The sequence below is a fragment of the Anolis carolinensis genome, chromosome 3 (assembly GCF_035594765.1).
Source record: "Anolis carolinensis isolate JA03-04 chromosome 3, rAnoCar3.1.pri, whole genome shotgun sequence".
Classification (NCBI taxonomy): domain Eukaryota; kingdom Metazoa; phylum Chordata; class Lepidosauria; order Squamata; family Dactyloidae; genus Anolis; species Anolis carolinensis.
The window spans coordinates 98966194-98985577 of NC_085843.1; the positions used below are offsets into that span (position 1 = coordinate 98966194).

The 19384-nt window shown below is 38.3% G+C and overlaps 1 protein-coding gene across 7 annotated transcripts in view; it reads left to right on the forward strand.

Moving 5' to 3' along the window:
- ctps2 (CTP synthase 2) overlaps positions 1–19384 on the forward strand; it is an 86620-nt gene that overhangs the window by 38326 nt on the left and 28910 nt on the right. For 6 of the 7 annotated variants that reach the window (XM_062975237.1, XM_062975238.1, XM_062975239.1 and 3 more), the window contains exons 6-14: positions 662–709; positions 1803–1886; positions 2536–2616; positions 3359–3510; positions 5307–5439; positions 8787–8875; positions 9528–9622; positions 17851–17913; positions 18687–18730. In XM_062975237.1, the coding sequence (XP_062831307.1) occupies positions 662–709; positions 1803–1886; positions 2536–2616; positions 3359–3510; positions 5307–5439; positions 8787–8875; positions 9528–9622; positions 17851–17913; positions 18687–18730 (789 nt within the window). The remainder of the gene's footprint in view (positions 1–661; positions 710–1802; positions 1887–2535; positions 2617–3358; positions 3511–5306; positions 5440–8786; positions 8876–9527; positions 9623–17850; positions 17914–18686; positions 18731–19384) is intronic. The other variant, XM_062975234.1, reaches the window with a different exon arrangement.

Genomic DNA, 19384 nt, shown 5'->3' on the forward strand with positions numbered 1-19384 from the left:
AAAGACAACAGGGATCTCAAGCAATTATCAATCAACACAAAAATTGAAGAAGGTAACAGACTTCAAATACTACTACTAATGTGAGTATAAGGAAGTATGGAGGTCACAGCATAAATACAACCTAATGTAGACTGACCAACACCACCAGACTAAGCCACAGCAACGCGTGGCCGGGCACAGCTAGTTCCTGATAATGCAGTAGTCGAACATGTTATTGAACAACAAAAACCGATGTTTTCGTAGCATCCATTGACAATTTAAAATGTATTTCTCAGATTTCTATTCTATGTATTTCTATTTCTATTCTGCCTTTCCACACATGGCCCCAATGATAGCAAACTAAGTTAAAGGGTAAATCAAAGTCCAGGCTTATCTCAGGTAACAAGCTGATGTGATCCTGGGCATTACGGTATTTGTTTTACTTTAATACCAGAGGCAGAAATGATGTGGAAACAATAGGGATGGGTTCCTACCCCACAAAATAGAAGAGAAAAAAATATATCCTAAACTAACTGTAGGCACATGTGCAATGGAACAATTGGCTCAGGTAAGTCATCCATAAGTAAAGAAAAAAAATACAGATCTTCTAAAGACCACTTGAAATGTATTCAGGGGTGATTTTTCTTCACTGGTCTTCACTTTTCTTATGATTTCATTTAAGTGGCCAGATGTCTCGATCTATGCTATTTTAGCATTCTGGGAGCAACTGGTGAGACAACCTTATCTATTTTTCCTCTGTTTAGCAGTTCATGTGTGTTTAATATGGATTGTGAAGGTGGCAACTGTTTATCTTGCTTGGAGTTGGCAAGTGACCTGCTTGAAAAAGAATCCCACTCTTTTCAAGCTTAAGTTTTATTGCATTATTTACTGCGGAAACATTGCTGCTGTTTGATGCAGAAAGTCTTATGTTTCTTCATCCCTCTGTCAGCATCCTCCCAATGTTGATGCACCTCAAAATCTACCTAGAAAGAGGATGAGAAGGGAAAAGAGTAGCTGGGCAGGCATGGAAACACATCGTTAGAAGGAGTTTTGATTTCTGAAGTTTGTTTACTGAGATATAAATGGGAGTTGGAAGAGCACATTTATAGTCCTAATGCTCCACCTCAGTATGTGAAACAGTTGCCTCCTTAATGGTGCATATTGTTTAATACCAGAAGAGGAGTCTGGGGAAGTGAAACCTAAATCAGAACCTAAATGAGAAAGATAAGTGATGATGCAGATTACCTTTTTAAGTCTACACAAGCTTCTTTCTGAAGAAGAAAAGGCGAACTGCCTACTTTATATATATATAAGGAATATATATATATATATGTGTGTGTATGTTAGTATTTTGTAGCTTAAGATAGGCACACATTCCCCCCCCCCTCCCCACTTTTTAAAGTCATTGAAGCATTTATTGAAATGCTGTATGTTTTTCCTGATCTTGGTCCTTTCCTACACAATCTGTTACACTACACAATAAATTTATATGGGTTTCTTTTATTTTCATACTATAGACAGCTTCTCACTGGTCAAATAATTTTGTCATGTAGAAGACGTGCCAGCTGCCTGAAAGTAAGAACAATTTGGCAGTGGAATAGTTTGCCTTGGAGGCTGATGGAGTCTCCTTCTTTGGAGTTCTTTAAGTGGGTTGGGTTGGATGGGCATCTCTTGTAGTGCTTTAACACCATATTGTTCCATGCTGGGAAGTTATGGTAGAAAGAGACTTTAAAATGTAAGCAACATGTGTTTGAATATGCTATAGTTGATCATGTGAAAAAGTTTTAGAATCCAAAATTGTGTCATATATATATATATTTTAGCCTAATGCTACTGGAGAACAGAAGACAAAACCAACTCAAAACAGTGTTCGGGCTTTAAGAGGTCTTGGATTGTCTCCTGATTTGGTGAGTTTGATAAAATCTGCAATACTAAGATAGAAAGGAAAGCCAATCAGAAGAGATTGCAAGGTGGATATATTTTCAAGTATGTATAAGGTGTAGGAAAGACTGGAACTCAGGAATGTATTAGAAGAAATAATGTACTGTAATTTTTGTAAAATATCTTGTTTATCAGAAGATATGCTCAGCAAATATTTGTTGAGTCGGAGATGTAGTTCCAATACATGTGTCTCCCAATTTTACACTCAATCCTCTGATTCTACACCTTAGTGCGTAAAATACTGTATTGTTGGCTCTACTTGTTTTATTGATTTTGACAGATGACTGAAGAAAAAGTAAGCTTTAGAAATCTTGTCAGCTACAAAACACATATTTGCAAAGAGGGATATGAATTATATTGTTTGTTGAATAACATTTGGAAGAAGTTATATCTCTAAAACTTGTTTTTAATTACTTTAAAAAGGAACAATATGTTAGCTCTGTAAATTGTTTTCTCATATTATTTCTGCTGATATGTATGTCTGTTTATGGAAAGGGATATTGTAACACTGTAGAGACAAAGTTGGTAGCATAAGCTTTCATAGACAATGTCTACTTCTTTAGCTATATACTGATATTCCTGACTAACATGGCTATATCTTTGTATTTTTGACAGATAGTTTGCAGAAGTACTAAACCTATAGAAATGGCTGTGAAAGAAAAGATATCCATGTTTTGTCATGTGGAACCTGAACAGGTTTGTTGGGTTTTTAATACTGTTTGTAACACTTTGTAAGCATCTTTTGTGTTTTCCTCCCTCTTTCTTTCTTCAAATAGAGATATTGGAAGTGATCATTTATGGGCATAATCAAAGCGCAAAGAAAATATCCTTTGAAATAATTATTTTTAAGAATTCTCTAATTCCATGATGTATAGTAATCTCTGTGAGATTCTACTTACCTTTTTTAAAAACTTTAGAAATAAAGTGGAATTGTTAGACAAGCATTCTGTTTTGTTTTTTTTAATCCCACTAATCCAGCAGATGTCAGTATTGCATCTTCAGAGAAATCAGGAAATTAAGCTTCTGGTATTAATCTACTTTTAACAGTGGTCTGCTTAGGAAATGAAATAATATAAATTAATGAGTGTTCTCTACAGCGCAATATTTGTTTCCTGGCAGAGTTGCAATCCATTGTCACTTGGTGTAATCTTACTCTATCAAGAGGTTGAAACCAGGAGGTCAGTGTTCTGTTATGTCTCTCTCCCCTGTCTTGCCAGTGACAAAGTTTTAAGATCTCTGCCTTCAATTAATTACTAAGTTTGAATTGCAACTTTAATTCAAACAACCATATTAAGTTGGTAATTTATTGAGTAAAATTCATCTGACTGATTGACATACGGTAATCATCAAAGAATGTTTAATCAGAAGTTCCATAGATGTATATATTTATACTGTATCTAAATATCATATATTTACAATTAAAGGTCACATTTTCTAGGTAATATTCATCCATGATGTTTCGTCCACTTACCGAGTGCCAATTCTTTTGGAAGAACAAGGCATCATTAAATACTTTAAAGACAGACTAAACCTGCCAATTGATGACCGACCAAGTGAACAGCTTTTCAGATGGAAAAAAATGGCAGATAGGTACTATTCTGTCCTTTGTTTAGTTATTTAACATCTCCTCCCCCATCCGATAACTATATATTTTACAGACAAATTTGTAGTAGTACTCTTAATGGCTTTGCCACGCCTACATAACCTTTGGCATGGTTGGTTTGCAATGACGACAATGATACAAAAATTAAGGTACTTCTGTTTTTTGGGTAGAATAGCAAAAGAATATTTTGTGTCCTATTTTAATTTGTATTATTTTGACAATACTGACAATGTTCAAATGTCTAATGATCACCAAAAATTATAATCTTTTACTGTGTGGATACTTGGAGAGCCAGCGTAGTTTAGTGGTTTGAGCATTGAAAATCCTTGTGATAGGCCCCTTCTACACTGCCATATAATCCAGATTGTCAAAGCAGATAATCCAGATTGAACTGGATTATATGAGTCTGCACTGCCATATAATCCAGTTCAAAGCAGATAATCTGGATTTTATATGGCAGTGTAAAGATAAAGGTAAAGGTTTCCCCTGACGTTAACTCCGGTCATGTCTGACTCTGGGGGGTTGGTGCTCATCTCCATTTCTAAGCTGAAGAGCCGGCCTTGTCCGTAGACACCTCCAAGGTCATGTGGCCGGCATGACTGCATGGAGCGCCGTTACCTTCCCACTGGAGCGGTACCTATTGATCTACTCACATTGGCATGTTTTCAAACTGCTAGGTTGGCAGGAGCTGGAGCTAACAGCGGCCGCTCACGCCGCTCCCGGGATTTGAACCTGGGACCTTTCGGTCTCCAGCTCAGTGCTTTAACGCACTTCGCCACCGGGGCTCCATATGGCAGTGTAGAGTTGCCATATGTCAGAAACGACTTGAAACCACACAGTAGCAATACATTTGCAACTTTAGAACCAGACATCCTGCCTTCACTTCTCTATCACTGGAACCACAGAATAGTATGTTGTGTATATGTTACGATGGATTAGCATCCACATTGCTCTGGACCTTGATATGTACCCTAGTTATACAGACTTATTTTTACATAATTTATACATAGTCAATTATCATGATGTTAAAAAACTAATTTGGATCAAATTCTCATCTCTGGTGACACTTTAGGGATTTTTGGCAGCACTTATTCAGAGAAGAATTATTATTTCTTTCTTCTTAGGGTTTGAGATGTAACTTACCTGAGTTCATCCAGTAGGTTTCCATGGCCAAGAAAGGATTTAGTCTTAACGTCCATCTACACTGTAGAATTAATCCAGTTTGACATCACCTTAATTGTCATTGGTCAATGCTTTGGAATCATGAAACTAGTAGTTTTGCAAGGTCTTTAGCCTTCTCTGCCAAAGAGTTCTGGTGCCTCAGCAAACTACAAATCACAGGATTCCATAGCATCGGGCCATAGTCGTTAATGTGTTGTCAAACTACATTAATTCTGCAATGTAGATGCAGCCCATGTCCAGTATGCACCATGCTGACTATTAATGATTTATGAATGGTTCCAAAATATCTGTCTTTAGGATTGCAGCCTTCAAAATATTTTGGAATCTAAAGGAGAAAATCCAAATGTCCCCACCATGGTAAAAGTACAAAATAAATAGAATTTATGAGACAGGCTACTTTGCCATTTCTGATAGAAGTGGTGTTCTAAGAGCCTCATGTATCTTATTTACAACACTTAGGAATGTGTTTTTACATGGTTTTTCTTTTAAAAATCATATAAGTACATTTTCTGTGTATGAATTTAAAGCAAAGCTAACTAAGAATTAGAATTATTTAATGACCCATCAGAATAAAAGATGTATTGTATACTTATCTTCACAGATATGAGAGGATGCTGAAGACATGTTCTGTAGCACTGGTTGGCAAATATACAAAACTGAGTGATTGCTATGCCTCAGTTTTCAAGGCTTTGGAACATTCAGCTCTAGCAATAAACCACAGGCTCAATTTAATGGTGAGGATCAATCTTTCCTTCCTTTGCATTTTCCTTCCATCCTAAGATGCTTATACATTTAATAGCTTTCACTGGCTTTCATCTTGTAGCAGTTGCTCAGAAACAAAGTATAATGTAACTAAAATTTATTAGGCATAGAAGATGTGATTTGAATATGTTGCAGTATTTTTGAAAATACTATCTTAGAATAGTTTCCTTAATTAGTTTTCTGCATTATAAGAGGCAGTGCTGCACTCTTGGCAAATAGTTACTATCTAGATGAATATGTTAAATTCATTAATTCTCATCAAATCTTTAGATGTTATGGACATTATTTAATAAATGACTAATGATTAAACAAGTGGTGAATGTAATCACAACTGGTTTCTGCATTGCATTATAAATGTGCTGTCTTTATAGAAGTCTTAGATAGATTATTTTAGAGGATGTGTTTTTAGATCTAATTAATAGTTAGAGTTTAGAGGAGGTCTAAATTTTACAATTCAAATGTGATAATCACATTTCCACTGCTAGTTACCCTGGAATTATGTGCAGCAAGTACATTCTTTTAAAATTTTGCTTCTGTGCGTCTGTCATATAATATATTGCCAAATAATGACATTTCAGAATGGTTTCACTGCATTGAGCTGTATTATATGGCAGTGTAGACTCATATAATCTGGTTCAATGCAGTTAAACTGAATTTTGAAACTTCATTATTTGACAGTGTGGATAGAGCCTGGGAATTCTTAACAGCAGGTTATAGAAGTTGATGATATTATCTCAGTTATCTTACTGCAAACGAAAGTTCTGAGTTCAGCAATTGCATTAAATTGAGGCATTCACTGCTACTGAGCAGATTAACTTTAATATGTATGGATGAAATTAGACAGAATAGAACCTCTGATTTTCTTGACTGGAAAAAGCGATATTTATAGAGATTCCTGAAGATGCCATGTGAATTACTGTGATGTTATACGTCTTGAGCTATGGATTCATATTCATGGAATGTACAAGGTGTTTCAGAAAGATTGATCCGAAATCACTATATCTCTGTAACCATGAACATCCATGAATGAAACTCTTATCACTTGAAAAAATGGGGGCATAGAGTTTCAAATGATTTCTGTTAGATGTGTCTCCAGCTGAATTTACACTGCTCTATATCCCAGGATCTGATGCCAAATTATCTACTTGAACTAGACTATATAAGTCTACACTGCCAGATGGGAGCCCTCGGTGGTGCAGCAGGTAAAACCGCTGAGCTGCTGAACTTGCCAGCCACATGACCTTGGAGGCGTCTACAGACAACGCCAGCTCTTCGGTTTAGAAATAGAGATGAGCACCAACCCCCAGAGTCGGACTAGACTTAATGTCAGGGGAAAACCTTCACCTTACACTGCCAGATAATCTGGGATAAGAAGATAATCAGGGATCAGATCCTGGGATATAGGGCAGTGTAGATCCAGCTTCCCCTAGCCTCAGACATTTGCAAGGTGGTGTTATAAGGCCTTATGAGATTTACATGTGTTGGCTTCGATGCGGTCTGAATTACGGCTCTTGTATAAGGTCTGGTGGATGAATGGCATAAGCACTTTGCATTGTTTTAAACTTTGTATATTGTATTTTATGACTATTTTATGACTGTTTTAACTGTTTTAATCATTTTAGTTTATTGTATATCAGTGTAACGGCATCAATTGCCACTTGTAAGCCGCCCTGAGTCCCCTCGGGTGAGGAGGGCGGGGTATAAATAATTGAAATAAAAAATAAATAAAAATTACTGAGTTACTTTTCAGATTTGTTTCTGGCTCAAAATGGTTGATAAAACTTGATAACTTATTAAATCATTTGTCACTTTTTTGTGTAATTGTTGCTATTGTGAAATATACTGCTTTGAAATTGGGTCCATCACTTTAAAACACCCTATACTTTGAATGTCTCTTGAAACCATTGTGAATCTCTGATTCAATCAGTTTAGTCAGAGAAACTGAGAATGCTTTGAAAAGAATAATAAAGGCGGAGGTTGAAGAGACAAGCACTGTCATGTCTATGCCATCAAGCTTTCTTTTCATTGTCCTCACTGCACATAAGTGTCCTCAAATATGCATTTATGTAGAATGTTGGAGATAGTACATGTTTTTTTAAATCTTTACATCAATTTCCACTAAAATCAAAGTGGAGGTAACCAGAAGTTTGAAATTGTGAGTCATTCACAGAAGTACCTTGTTCCATATGGGTTATCAACTCCTTAACCCTTCCCACCCTGGTATTCATTCCCTCCCATTATGGCATTGTTTTTCTCTCAACATCCATCCACATACCCACACATGCAGTTCTTCTCCCCTCCCTTTTTTTTTTTTACAATGGATCTTGCTGCTTTTTATTTCTCTTTATCCATCCAGGTTCTTTCTCTCTTTGCCAAGATGACATTTTTATCCCTCTACCTGGTACATCTTTCTCTTCGATTCTATCTATTCTTCCCACTCCACCTCCACACATTTTCCATCTGGTGGGTCTTTGTCTCATTCCATTCAAGTCATCAGCCCGCCTTTCATCTTGCCAAAAATCTGGTATCTCAACAGCATTTTTGTATTCAGTCATGAATCTCACTTGCCTCTTTGCTCCAACTTTGCAAGTTAGGCAATAGAGCACGTCTCATGTTTTGTTTCCTGTCATACTTCCCACCCTCTGCCCCCCTCAAATAAAAGCTTTTTGTGTTGCATTACTGTGTGCAAAAACAAGAATAAAAATAAGTATATTATAGTAAAGTTTCGCCTTGGCATTAAATCTAGTTATGTTAGACTCTGTGGTGTGGTGCTCATCTCCATTTTTAAGCTGAAGAGCTGGCATTGTCTGTAGACGCCCCCTAGGTCATGTGGCTGGCATGACTGCATGGAGTGTCATTACCTTCCCGCTGGAGCGGTACCCATTGAACTACTCATACTTGCATGTTTTTGAACAGCTAGATTGGCAGAAGCTGTAGCTAACAGCAGGAGCGCACCCTGCTCCCGGGTTTTGAACCGCTGACCTTTCAGTCAGCAAGTTCAGCAGCTCAACAGTTTAATCCGCTGCACCACCAAGAATAAAAAAATAGATACACATCATTGCTTTGCTATGAGGGATTTTTAGAAGGATGTAGTTGTGTGTTCAGCGGGGAAGTTCAGTGATGTTTGTATTTCGGAACCTTGTGCAATTCTCTGTGTTTGTGTGGCAAATTGTAATATTCTGAGGCACATTTTTTACATGCGGTTGTGAAAAATTACTCTTCATGAGTAACAGGCAACTGAGATTATTAATATAGAAGTAATTTGGCTCTGTTAAATATGTCAGGGTGTGAAAAAAACTGCATGTGTTTTCTTAATTAGTACATAGACTCAGCAGACCTTGAACATTGCATGGAAGTTGAGAATCCAGTGAAATTTCATCAAGCCTGGCAAAAACTGTGCAAAGCAGAGTGAGTTTCAGATTTTTCTATTTTATTGTATTATAATTTCCATTACTTGGTATATGTTAATATACTAAGATGTCCTGATATCATAAAAACTTACACTGGATCTGAATGTATATTAGATGTATTAGGAGCTCATCTTTGTTTAATTGGTTTCATGAATGTGTTTAATTTACTTCTGTTTGTTTTCATTTATGTCATAATTATTGTGGATAAGAAACTTCTGATTTTCAGTTTAGATATGAAGGAAATATCTCCACACAAATAACAAGGTATAGTTAGCCCTCCATATCTGTAGATTCAGTTGAATCTAATTATATATGACGAAGACATATATTTTTTAAAAATCTGAAACTGCATTTATGGCAAAAACCATACCCATGGAGATGTTTTCTTTCTTAAAAAAACATTTTTTCATTTCTGGTGGGGAGTCAAAGGAGACAAATAATTTCCTAAGGACCACACAAGTCTGACATCTGTTTTGAAAAAATGTTTTTGTACCAAAATTGTTTTTGTTTATTTTAAAAAACCTGAAAAATTGAAGGTTTACAAATAGCCTGGTGCGAAGATGCAAGCTTAGTGTACTCCCACCTAAAATCACCCATGTGTTTGTTCTGTCCTCTCACCTATTACTCATTTTATATGTTGTGTTTTCCAGTTGTGTGTTAGTTCCTGGAGGCTTTGGACACAGGGGTACTGAGGGAAAACTTCAAGCCATTTCCTGGGCACGGAAGAAGAAAAAGCCTTTTCTTGGTGAGCTAATTACAGTAGAAGCGAGATCTATTTATTTATTTATTTACAGTATTAATACCCAATAAGTTTCCAGTCCCAATTCAAGGTGCAGGTTATCACCTATAAAGCCCTAAACGGTTCAGGACCTGCCTAGCTTCGCGACCACATCTTCCCCTACGAACCTGCATGATCTCTAAGATCAGCTGGGGAGGCTCTCCTCTTGTTCCCAACTCCGTCACAAGCGCGGTTGGTGGGGATGAGGGAGAGGGCCTTCTTGGTGGTGGTCTCCCGGCTCTGGAACTCTCTCCCCAGGGAGATTAGACTGGCACCCACCCTATCCACCTTTAGTAAAGATCTAAAAACCTGGATGTTCCACTGTGCTTTTGATGAGGCAGTCCCCCAGATAAGTTTGGCCCAACCATGTCCTAAGTCTAGCCCTTGCACTTTACCAGGGATATAGGGCTCTATCTTACATTGACCCCCACTCTCAGTTTCATCATCTGGCTCCTGCACTTTATCTATTAGCCCTGTCCTTGCAACTGAATTGCATTAGTCCTGCTATGCCCCTAAGAATTGTTTATTATTCAGGCCAGTGTTGTTTTTATGAATCCTATGCTATATTTTAAGTGTATTGATCGGGCCTATCTCCATGTGAGCTGCCCCGAGTCCCTTCAAGGAGATGGAGGCGGAATATAAAAATAAAGTTGTTGTTGTTGTTATTATTATTATTACACATCATCCTTCTCACCCCAAAGGGGACTCAGAGCAGCTTACAGAACACACATACGGCAAACATTCAATGCCAATTATACAATTAACAAGGACAGACAACACAAACAGAGGTAAAGGCAGTTTTCCCATTTTATTTCCGGCATCTTGAAGGCTGTGCTCGACTCTGGCCATGAAGGGGGGGTGCTGCTGTCACTCCATCTTCCATACTGAGGAGGTTTCCTCAGATCAATGTCCTTAAGGGTGCTTTTATTACCTCCCCGCTAAAAGTAGTACCTATTTATCTACCTGCATTTCTGCTTTTGACCTGATAGTTAGACAGGTTTTCTGGGGCGAATGGTGGGTGCTCATCCCCAACCCGGGCTCCAGCTGCTGTCCTTTCAATTGGCAGGATGGTTCTGCAGTACAGTGGTTTAGCTTGCTGTGATAAGTCCGGCCCCTTAGTCTAACTGAAACCACACCAATACTAGAAACCCTGTGCCTTAGCAATGAGTTTTAAATTTATGAAGTATATGTGCACACTCAGTCTTTTGACAGTTTGGGCATGATTAATCTGTGCTAAATTATTCTGAATATACATTTTTGTCATTGAAATTATGTTACACATATATTTCAAGAATTAGTACTAGTACCAGCTAAATCAAAATACAGGCAGTCCTCCAGTTATGAACAAGATAGGTTCTGTTAGTTTGTTCCTAAGTTGAATTTATTTGTAGGTTGGAACAGGTGCATTTTAAGTGTAACTCCAGCTGTATGTGTATGTGTGTGTGTATGTATGCACGTGTGTGTGTGTGTGTGTGTGTGTGTGTATATATATATATATATACACACAGTAGAGCCCCGGTTATTCAAGATAAATGGGCGGGCCCGATCTCGGATAACCGAAGGGTTCGGATAGGGCGAGGCCTCGCCGAGGGACATCTCCCCGGATCTCCCTCGGCCAGGCCCTTGCTGGAGGAAAACTCCTTGTTTCTACGAGAAAAGCGGAGTGCGCCCCAGATCTGCCTCGGCCAGACCCTTGCTGGAGGAAAGAGTTTCCTCCAGCAATGGCCTGGCCAAGCAAAACCTGCGGCACGCTCCTGTCCCTCCGAGAAACGAGCGTGCTGTTTCCTTAGCCAGGCCATTGCTGAAGGAAACTCTTTCCTCCAGCAAGGGCCTGGCTGAGGGAGATCCGGGGAGACATCCCTCAGCGAGGCCTTGCCCCTTGGAAGGAGCCCATGAGCTCTGCTGCCCAAGGGGTGAGGGCTCGGCCCAGGGAAGCAGGCCACGAGCTTCCAATACGATTCCTCCTCCCTCTCCCCTTGAGCTCCCTTCATGTGAGAGAAGGCAGGGTGCTTCCGGGGTGCTTGCTCCTCCCTCTCCCTCTCCTTCTCATGAGCTCCCTTCGCTCGCGAGAAGGAGAGGGAGGGGCGCCCCCGGCGGCACCTCAGATAATACAGAGCCTCGGTTAACCGGAGCTCGGTTAACCGGGGCTCTTCTATATATATATCTTCTCCATTCACGCAGTCGTTTCCGACTCTTCGTGACCTCATGGACCAGTCCACACCAGAGTTTTCTGTCAGCCGTCGCCGCCCCCAGTTCCTTCAAGGTCAATACACACACACACATACATACAAACTTTGTTTTGCTGTCTGCACCCATATTCAGAATATTTCATCTCACTCTCTGTCCCTGTGATAACTGGAATTTGAAAAATTTGGCTTTGTTTTGGAAACAAGGATTGATGGGAAAGTGTCAGTGGAGACAGCTTTTACCCATGATAACTCTTCCAGGAGTGAATTTCCCTTCCTAGCCTAGATTTCTCTCACTTCCTTGTTGTCTCTCCTCCATTCTTAACTATGAGTCATTTGTAAGTTGGTTGCTTTATCTTGGGGACTGCCTGTAATTGAGATTGATTGATTGCACTGAATAATCAACTATTTTAGTTTCATGAGTTCTAAGAAATTTGTAAAAAGACAATACTTCTGTTGTTTCACTTTAAAAGCATAAAAGAAATACCTCTTTTTGTTTTAGACACAAGCACAAAACAAATAACTTTAGAGTAAATGAAGAAATGTATTCTAAAGAGTTAAACAAACATTATGCTAACCTTAGTCATTCTCTAATTTAGATAAATAAATATACCCCATTGTTATTAAAGAAATCTAAAAAATAAAGAATAATTATAACAGAACAGTTTCAGATCGTTATTAAGCTTTTGGTTTATTCTCTGAATTATTTCACAGTCAGCCCGACAGCTTCAAAAATGGGTTTTCATTTCTTTGTTTTATAATATTAATAGGAAGTCTTCAAGGGTTCAGGGTGCAGGTGCCTTATCTTCAAAGGCTCTTCCCTGGGCCATCCGCAAGTGGGCAACCTATTTTTCAAAACCTGTCTTCTGAACTTGTGTCCTATATTTCATCTTCAAAGACATACTGGCCGTACTATTGTGGGTTCATACATCTGCAAAATTCCTTTATGGAGTCTGTGAACAAAAGACTTCTGAACCAGAGTCTTTTTTCATTGAAGACTCAAACACAATTTCTTTGCTCCTGACACTCCAAAACATGTAAAGGACTCAGTCACATTTATGTTCTTCTGATAGACTACCCAAAGGCCACTGACTGAACATTGTGCTAAAAAGTGAGACGAAGGGAAGCCTTTAGTGACATCCAGCATTGTTTTCTCTTTCAGAAACACACCAAATCTACAAATTGTCCAATCTAAACCTATAGTCTGTTACCATGGCTGCATGAATCTTCATGATTTCAGGCCATTTCAACTATGTGATCTAATTCAGTTGAAAAGTAAAACATTTCTTATTCTTTGAAAAGTTCATGTAGCTGTTATAAGGAAATCCAGCATTTCAAGCAACTCTAGTGGAAGGACTAATTTGGAACTATTTTGATTTCCAACAAGTTCACAAGACGAAGCCTATGGGATTGTATTAAACTAATGTAAAATCTCAGCTTTCTTTTAAGATCCAAATTAAATGTTTTTTTCATAGCTGAGGAGATAACTTGGAATGTTTAATGAAAGACATACCCACTATGGTTATCAGCGCCAGAGTAAAAGCTCAGCCTTTGAAGGAGAAGTTTGTGAATGGGGGTAAACATTTTGGAGCTCTAAAGCTTAAATGGTCCCTCACTTACAATATATTCGTTTTATGTACTGGACAGATGGTAGTTCTCAATTTGCTAATAATAATCTGTTTTTAATAAAAATATATATAGTGCCTCTACTTGGAGAGTACTAAATAAATAAATCTCATATGTTATTTTTGGCAATAATTGCTATTATTTTAGAACTTCTAAGAATTTATATTGAAGCAGTTCTGAAGTATTAAGGTTGGGTTTAAATTTCTACCTAAGTTATAGAAACCCATAAACTTCACACACAGCTGCAGTTTCTGAATATTTTTGATAGTTGGCCAAATAGTCTCCTTGGATTTTGATGTCCCTGAATCTTAGGTCTAGGGCATTTGAGGCAACTACTCTGCTATTAAACACTAGTGTGGTTCCAAAAAACTTCTGGAATGGAATTTGTACTGTGCCCTAAGGCAAATCAGTTTTTTAATGAACCCCTAAGGAACAGTGACTTTGGTTGCTTGCAGAAACTTTACTTCTAAGAGACAAGCAGTTGGCCACATTTAGACATTTTTGTTGCTTGTTATGCAGATATCTCTTCAGGTATCATTTCTTTCTTCCAGAGGCTCCATTTTTTTTGTTTTTAAGGACACCTCAAAATCATCACACTACTAGAATGTTGAATACAATATTGAAATACTGTAATAAAATACTGAAAAGTGCAAATTATATGTTAAAATTAGCACATTTCCATTTCCCTGCATAATCCAGATAGTGACACATAGCGGAATAATACAATTGATGAAATACTAGAACATGCAGCTGAGTAAAGGTGCTGAATATGTTCCCCATGATTGTGTTTTAAACCTGATCTTCTGGTTATTCTCTTAAACCTGTGGTATATCTTAAGATTTCATTAAATGTCCACATCTTAACTTGTGCATTACAAAACACAGTTACGTGCAAAAGTGCTACAAACTACTGCAGTGTTCAAACATACTTATACATCAGTGCATTTTGATACCACATAAAAACAACCATTTGAAACATCTTGGGTAGGATGCTGTAAGCAGAAACCAGGCATTACCTGTGACAGCAATTTTAAATAAATGTAATATAAAGATTCACTTGTTTCATAGCTGCTGAAGGTGAAGGTGTTTATTAGAGATGTGCATTTTTGTTAGTCCTCGTAATTCGGATTACATTTTTTAAATTCATACTTACGAGGCAATATCTGATATGTGGACATGGCCCATGCCAAAAGGTTAAGAATTGAAACTTAACCCATACTTTTTCATTTTTGTTTTATAAATTTCGGAAGGCTCCCAAAGTCAGTTTCATATTCAGTGCAAGGAAGCAAAGCTGAAAGCAAAGCCAAAGGCTGCTTTGGTGCCTCTGTAAATTAATGGAGTCTCAGCATTCGGGGGAAAGAGGAAGCAGTTTTTCTGAGAATAGCACAGAACTCTGGGAAATGTAGTTCAGGAAGGGAGAAGCCTTATGTCAAAGAATTAGGCCCTGCCCTAAACTACATTTCCCAGAATTCAGTGCACTGCTCAGCATCAGAGAGATTTGCCCTTCCATATCCAGCCAGAGTTCCAATAAATTATTATTTTAATTCCTGGGTTAGAAGTGTCATTTTCTAACAAGTATGCAAGGATTGATCATAATAGTAACACTACATCTGCTTTGTCCCCGAAACCAATGACAATAGAAAATGGCATAGTATACCAGATCTATTTCAAACCGCAATAGCAATGTCATCATGAAGTGATTATTAAAACTTGAATCTGCTTTTAAATTATTACACCCAAAAGGCATGTACCTCAAATTTCAAATTGGTGCCCTTCAGGATTTTTTTTTGTTTTTCAGTGTTGACCAGTCTTGCATTCATGTCAAACAACATAATAATGCATTTTCAGATTGTTTCTTATCTTGCAATGTACCAAATAAGAGGAAATGTACCAGTGGAACCAGGGCCGGTTGAATGTAGAGGCCGCTGAAGCAAGCGTGACCTCCTGCGCTGAGCTCGACCTCTGGCCCACGCTGGGCTCGGCCTCCCGGCCCGCGCTGGGCCCGGGCTTCCAGCCCACGCTGGGCCCGGCCTCTTGGCTCGCTCTGGGCCGCCTTCCTGATGCTTCGCCCACACATCTGTTGGAAAACTAAGCAAGTGAGGTTTGTATATCCGTGGAATAAGGTCCAGGGTGGGAGAAAGTACTCTTGTCTGCTTAAGGCAAGTGTGAATGTTGCAATTGACCACCTTGATTAGCTTTGAATGGCCTTGCATCTTCAAAGCCTGGCTGCTTCCTGCCTGGGGGGATCCTTTGTTGGGAGGTGTTAGCTGGCCCTGATTGTTTCATGTCTGGAATTCCTCTGTTTTTGAGTGTTTTTTTACTGTCCTGATATTATTTATTTATTTCCCATACTTGTGTCCCGCCCTTCTCACCCCGAAGGTTGGGGGGGGGGGCACCAAAGTTCTGTTCGCTTACACTTGAAAATTACATTGGGCTGGCTCTGAGTGGAACAGATAAAAGGAAAAGCAGAGTCCATTATTGGAAGAAATGGTGATAGGGGTGAATGTCACATGCATAATGTGTGGTGACAAGAGAAAAATAAAGGACATAACGTGTTAAAATTACACGATCAAGCAAGAGAGCAATGAAATGAAAATCTAGGCATTGGGTACTAGGAAGGAAACCAGTCTTGGTTTACATCAGAAAGTCAATCTGATATGGTTTTCCTATGAGGCTATTGTTTGTCTTATGACTTTATTACAAACAATTAAATAAGCGTTTCTACACACTACCGAAACTGCTACCGATTGTAACCTTCACACAACGAAAGCCTCAAATGTGTGTCAGAGGTATTTTGCTGCTTCTGCGTTTTGCCTGTGATTCCTGAGTCGATTGGCAGGTCACTTATTCCCCAATTCCCCATGTAGAGACTTGTAAAAATGCCCAATGTGACATATGATGGGAATTCCCCCTTGTCCTCTTGTAAATAAAACGATGATGTCATCATGGAGAGAGGAGCCAAGATGGGCAGAATCGATTCCTTTCTGCTGCCATTACCGTTTTAGGGCTAAAGAGGTATAGCAAACAAGATATTAAAAACATTCAGCAGGAAATAGCAAGCATGCAAATACTGTGTTTCGCGTCTCTGTAACCTTAGCAAGCTTTCAGCTCCATCTTCCTGTGTCAGATCATAAAAGTTCTTTTGAACTCTTGCCGAAACTCCTGCTTTTGTGGATTGCACTTCTGATTCTGAGGGAGAAGGAGGACAGGTGATTGAAGAGGCAGCACTTGGGGGTTTAGGGTTAACTGGTGAGGAAGAAGATGAGGGAGGAGAGATAACAGATATGGCAGAGATTCCTATTTTTTGGAGCGATGAAGGGAGAAAGAAGGAAGAAGGTTAGCTAGCCTAGCAGACAAAACGCTGAGCAATCAGAACTCGCCCTAGAGTCAGCTGTGCTGGAAAGCTCAGCACTATAAAGCAGCAAGGTTAGAGGCCAGTGCTGGCTGCAACCGTCTTACTTTCGAGAAAGAGTCTGTTACCAGCATTGTGTCTAGCGTGAACTCTCTGAAACCTGTTGTTTGTAACTCATAAGCCTGTATATCTGTGGGATGGAGTCCTTATTTCAAGGTAAAATGCTTTTAAAACTCTCTTGAATTTTTGACAGCAGTCAAAAAGAAAGCTATGTACTGGAGTAGGGAAAATGAATGAAAGGTCCTGTGTGATATACATTTTAGGTACTGTTCCATTATCGGGCGGACTCCAAAAAGGAGTCCCACTTTTTCGCCACTAGATCTACAAACAGTAAATGTGCTTGAGCTCATGATATAGAATATATGAAATTCTTAGATAAAGGATTTAAAATAATTCAATACATATAAAATATAATTATTGGAGATAAATTTAATAGATTGTTATCGAATTCTGCTTAACCAAATATAAAGCTGTGTATAGATGATAATGATGATGATGATGATGATAAACCTTTAATGAAGAGGTACTGGAAGAAGAGACTAGATCATGAGATAATACTGGAAGAAGAAATGGCTATTGGACTTAATGTTTGGTGACATTACTTCTCCCTTTACTGTAGAAGATACAGGGACATTTTTGGTATTTTATACGTATAATCATTGCAATTGATATGAGGAAATAGATGTATTAAAAAGGAAAAAACATTTTTTCCAATGTAATAAGGATATTAAGAAAAATTTGTACATTAATTGCTTTTCCTCCTTTTCTTCAGCCCCTTCCCGCTTCTTTTGTGACATATTTAATATTTGTCATGGTTTAATCTGCTAACCATAACTCTACCTTCCTCTTTTTTTCTTTTTTTCTCTTTCGTGTTTTCCCTTTTCTCCTTTTTTGTTGTATAAATTGAATTTTTTTAATAAAAAAGAATATATAAAATTGGTTCTGGTTCATATACTTTTCAATTTCTTATAGGAGTTTGTCTGGGAATGCAGCTGGCAGTAGTGGAGTTTGCAAGGAATTGTTTAAACTGGCAAGGTATGCTTGCTTCTGTGAAAATTGATCACTTAAAACCCAAGTTGAAATCTCAACTGATGAACTGTAATGTGTTTAGACACCAGCAGCTGAGGAATCTAGTGTCGTAGTTACTGTAAACGCTTTCCTTCATCATCTATATCTGCCGTTGAAGCTATTAACATGATTTTAACTCTTGTTTTGATGAACCAGGCATAGATTTTTTAGAAACTAGCAAAGCCTTGATGCCATTTATTGATTGTAATAGCTGCAAATTATTTTAATGTGATATGAATCCCTCCACAAACATTTCACTGCCAAAGACCTTTTCCAGAAAGATCAAAGCCATTATATTAGTATGACTGTCTGGCTTAATTGTCACATAGGTCAGCCATATTCGTGTCCACTAGAGTTTATTTTTAGATATGTGTAGTCAGGATATTCTGACTCTCAACAAAGGAATTCACATTTATTTACCATATATATATACATATATATATGTATAAATCAACTTGATGCATAATTTAAAAATCTGGTTTTGAGGCCAAAATTATAGATTTCAGTTTGACCAGTGGATAAGTGAAGGGCCATTCTTCAGAAACGGAAAAGTGCCAGTGCCACCTAAATGGGTCAGTTGCTGCTGCCACCATTTTTCTGCCTAGGCATTCAAAAAAGCCTTTTCTCCACCTTACATGAGTATATGCCATAATGAAATAATAAATTATTAGTTTACCTCAAAAAAGCTAATAAATGCAGAATAAACTATATGACTGATTTACATTTTAAATGTTTTACAGATGCAAATTCTACTGAATTTGACTCAAATACGAAGAATCCTGTTGTAAGTACTGATTTCCTGCTATACTTTTAATTAATATAGCATGGTTGGAGCCAGAAGACCCTTGAAATTAATGTAACAGTAATGTCTAATTTAAGTTCCACAGTTGTCAGGGGATCTGTTCCAAGTGACCAGTGGAAAGGCAGAGATTCTCGCTCTGTAAGGGTTAAAGGTTAGGTTTCCCCTGACGTTAAGTACAGTCATGTCTGACTCTGGGGTTGGTGCTCATCTCCATTTCTAAGCCGAAGAGCCGGCATTGTCTGTAGACGCCTCCAAGGTCATGTGGCTGGCAAGTTCAGCAGCTCAGCGATTTTACCTGCTGCGCCACCGGGGGCTCCCTCCAAGGTCATGTGGCCGGCATGACTGAAGAACATCAGTTGATTCAAATTTATTAATGTGGTTATTGTAATGTTATTTTTGGTAACTCTGGCACTGGGCGTGCATTTTGTTCCAGTGATCCCTGATATTAGTCAATATAAGTTTCTGTTAGAAGAATGTAATGAGATATATAGTGGAGTTGGTTAATCAAACAGTTAAGAGCTTGCAGATAAAGTATAGTTCAAATTAAATCTTATTTCTGAGACCATTTGCTAGAGCAGGCTTAAATAAGAACCTATAAGCAATTAGAAAGTACTTCTTTGTTGACCATGTTTGAGC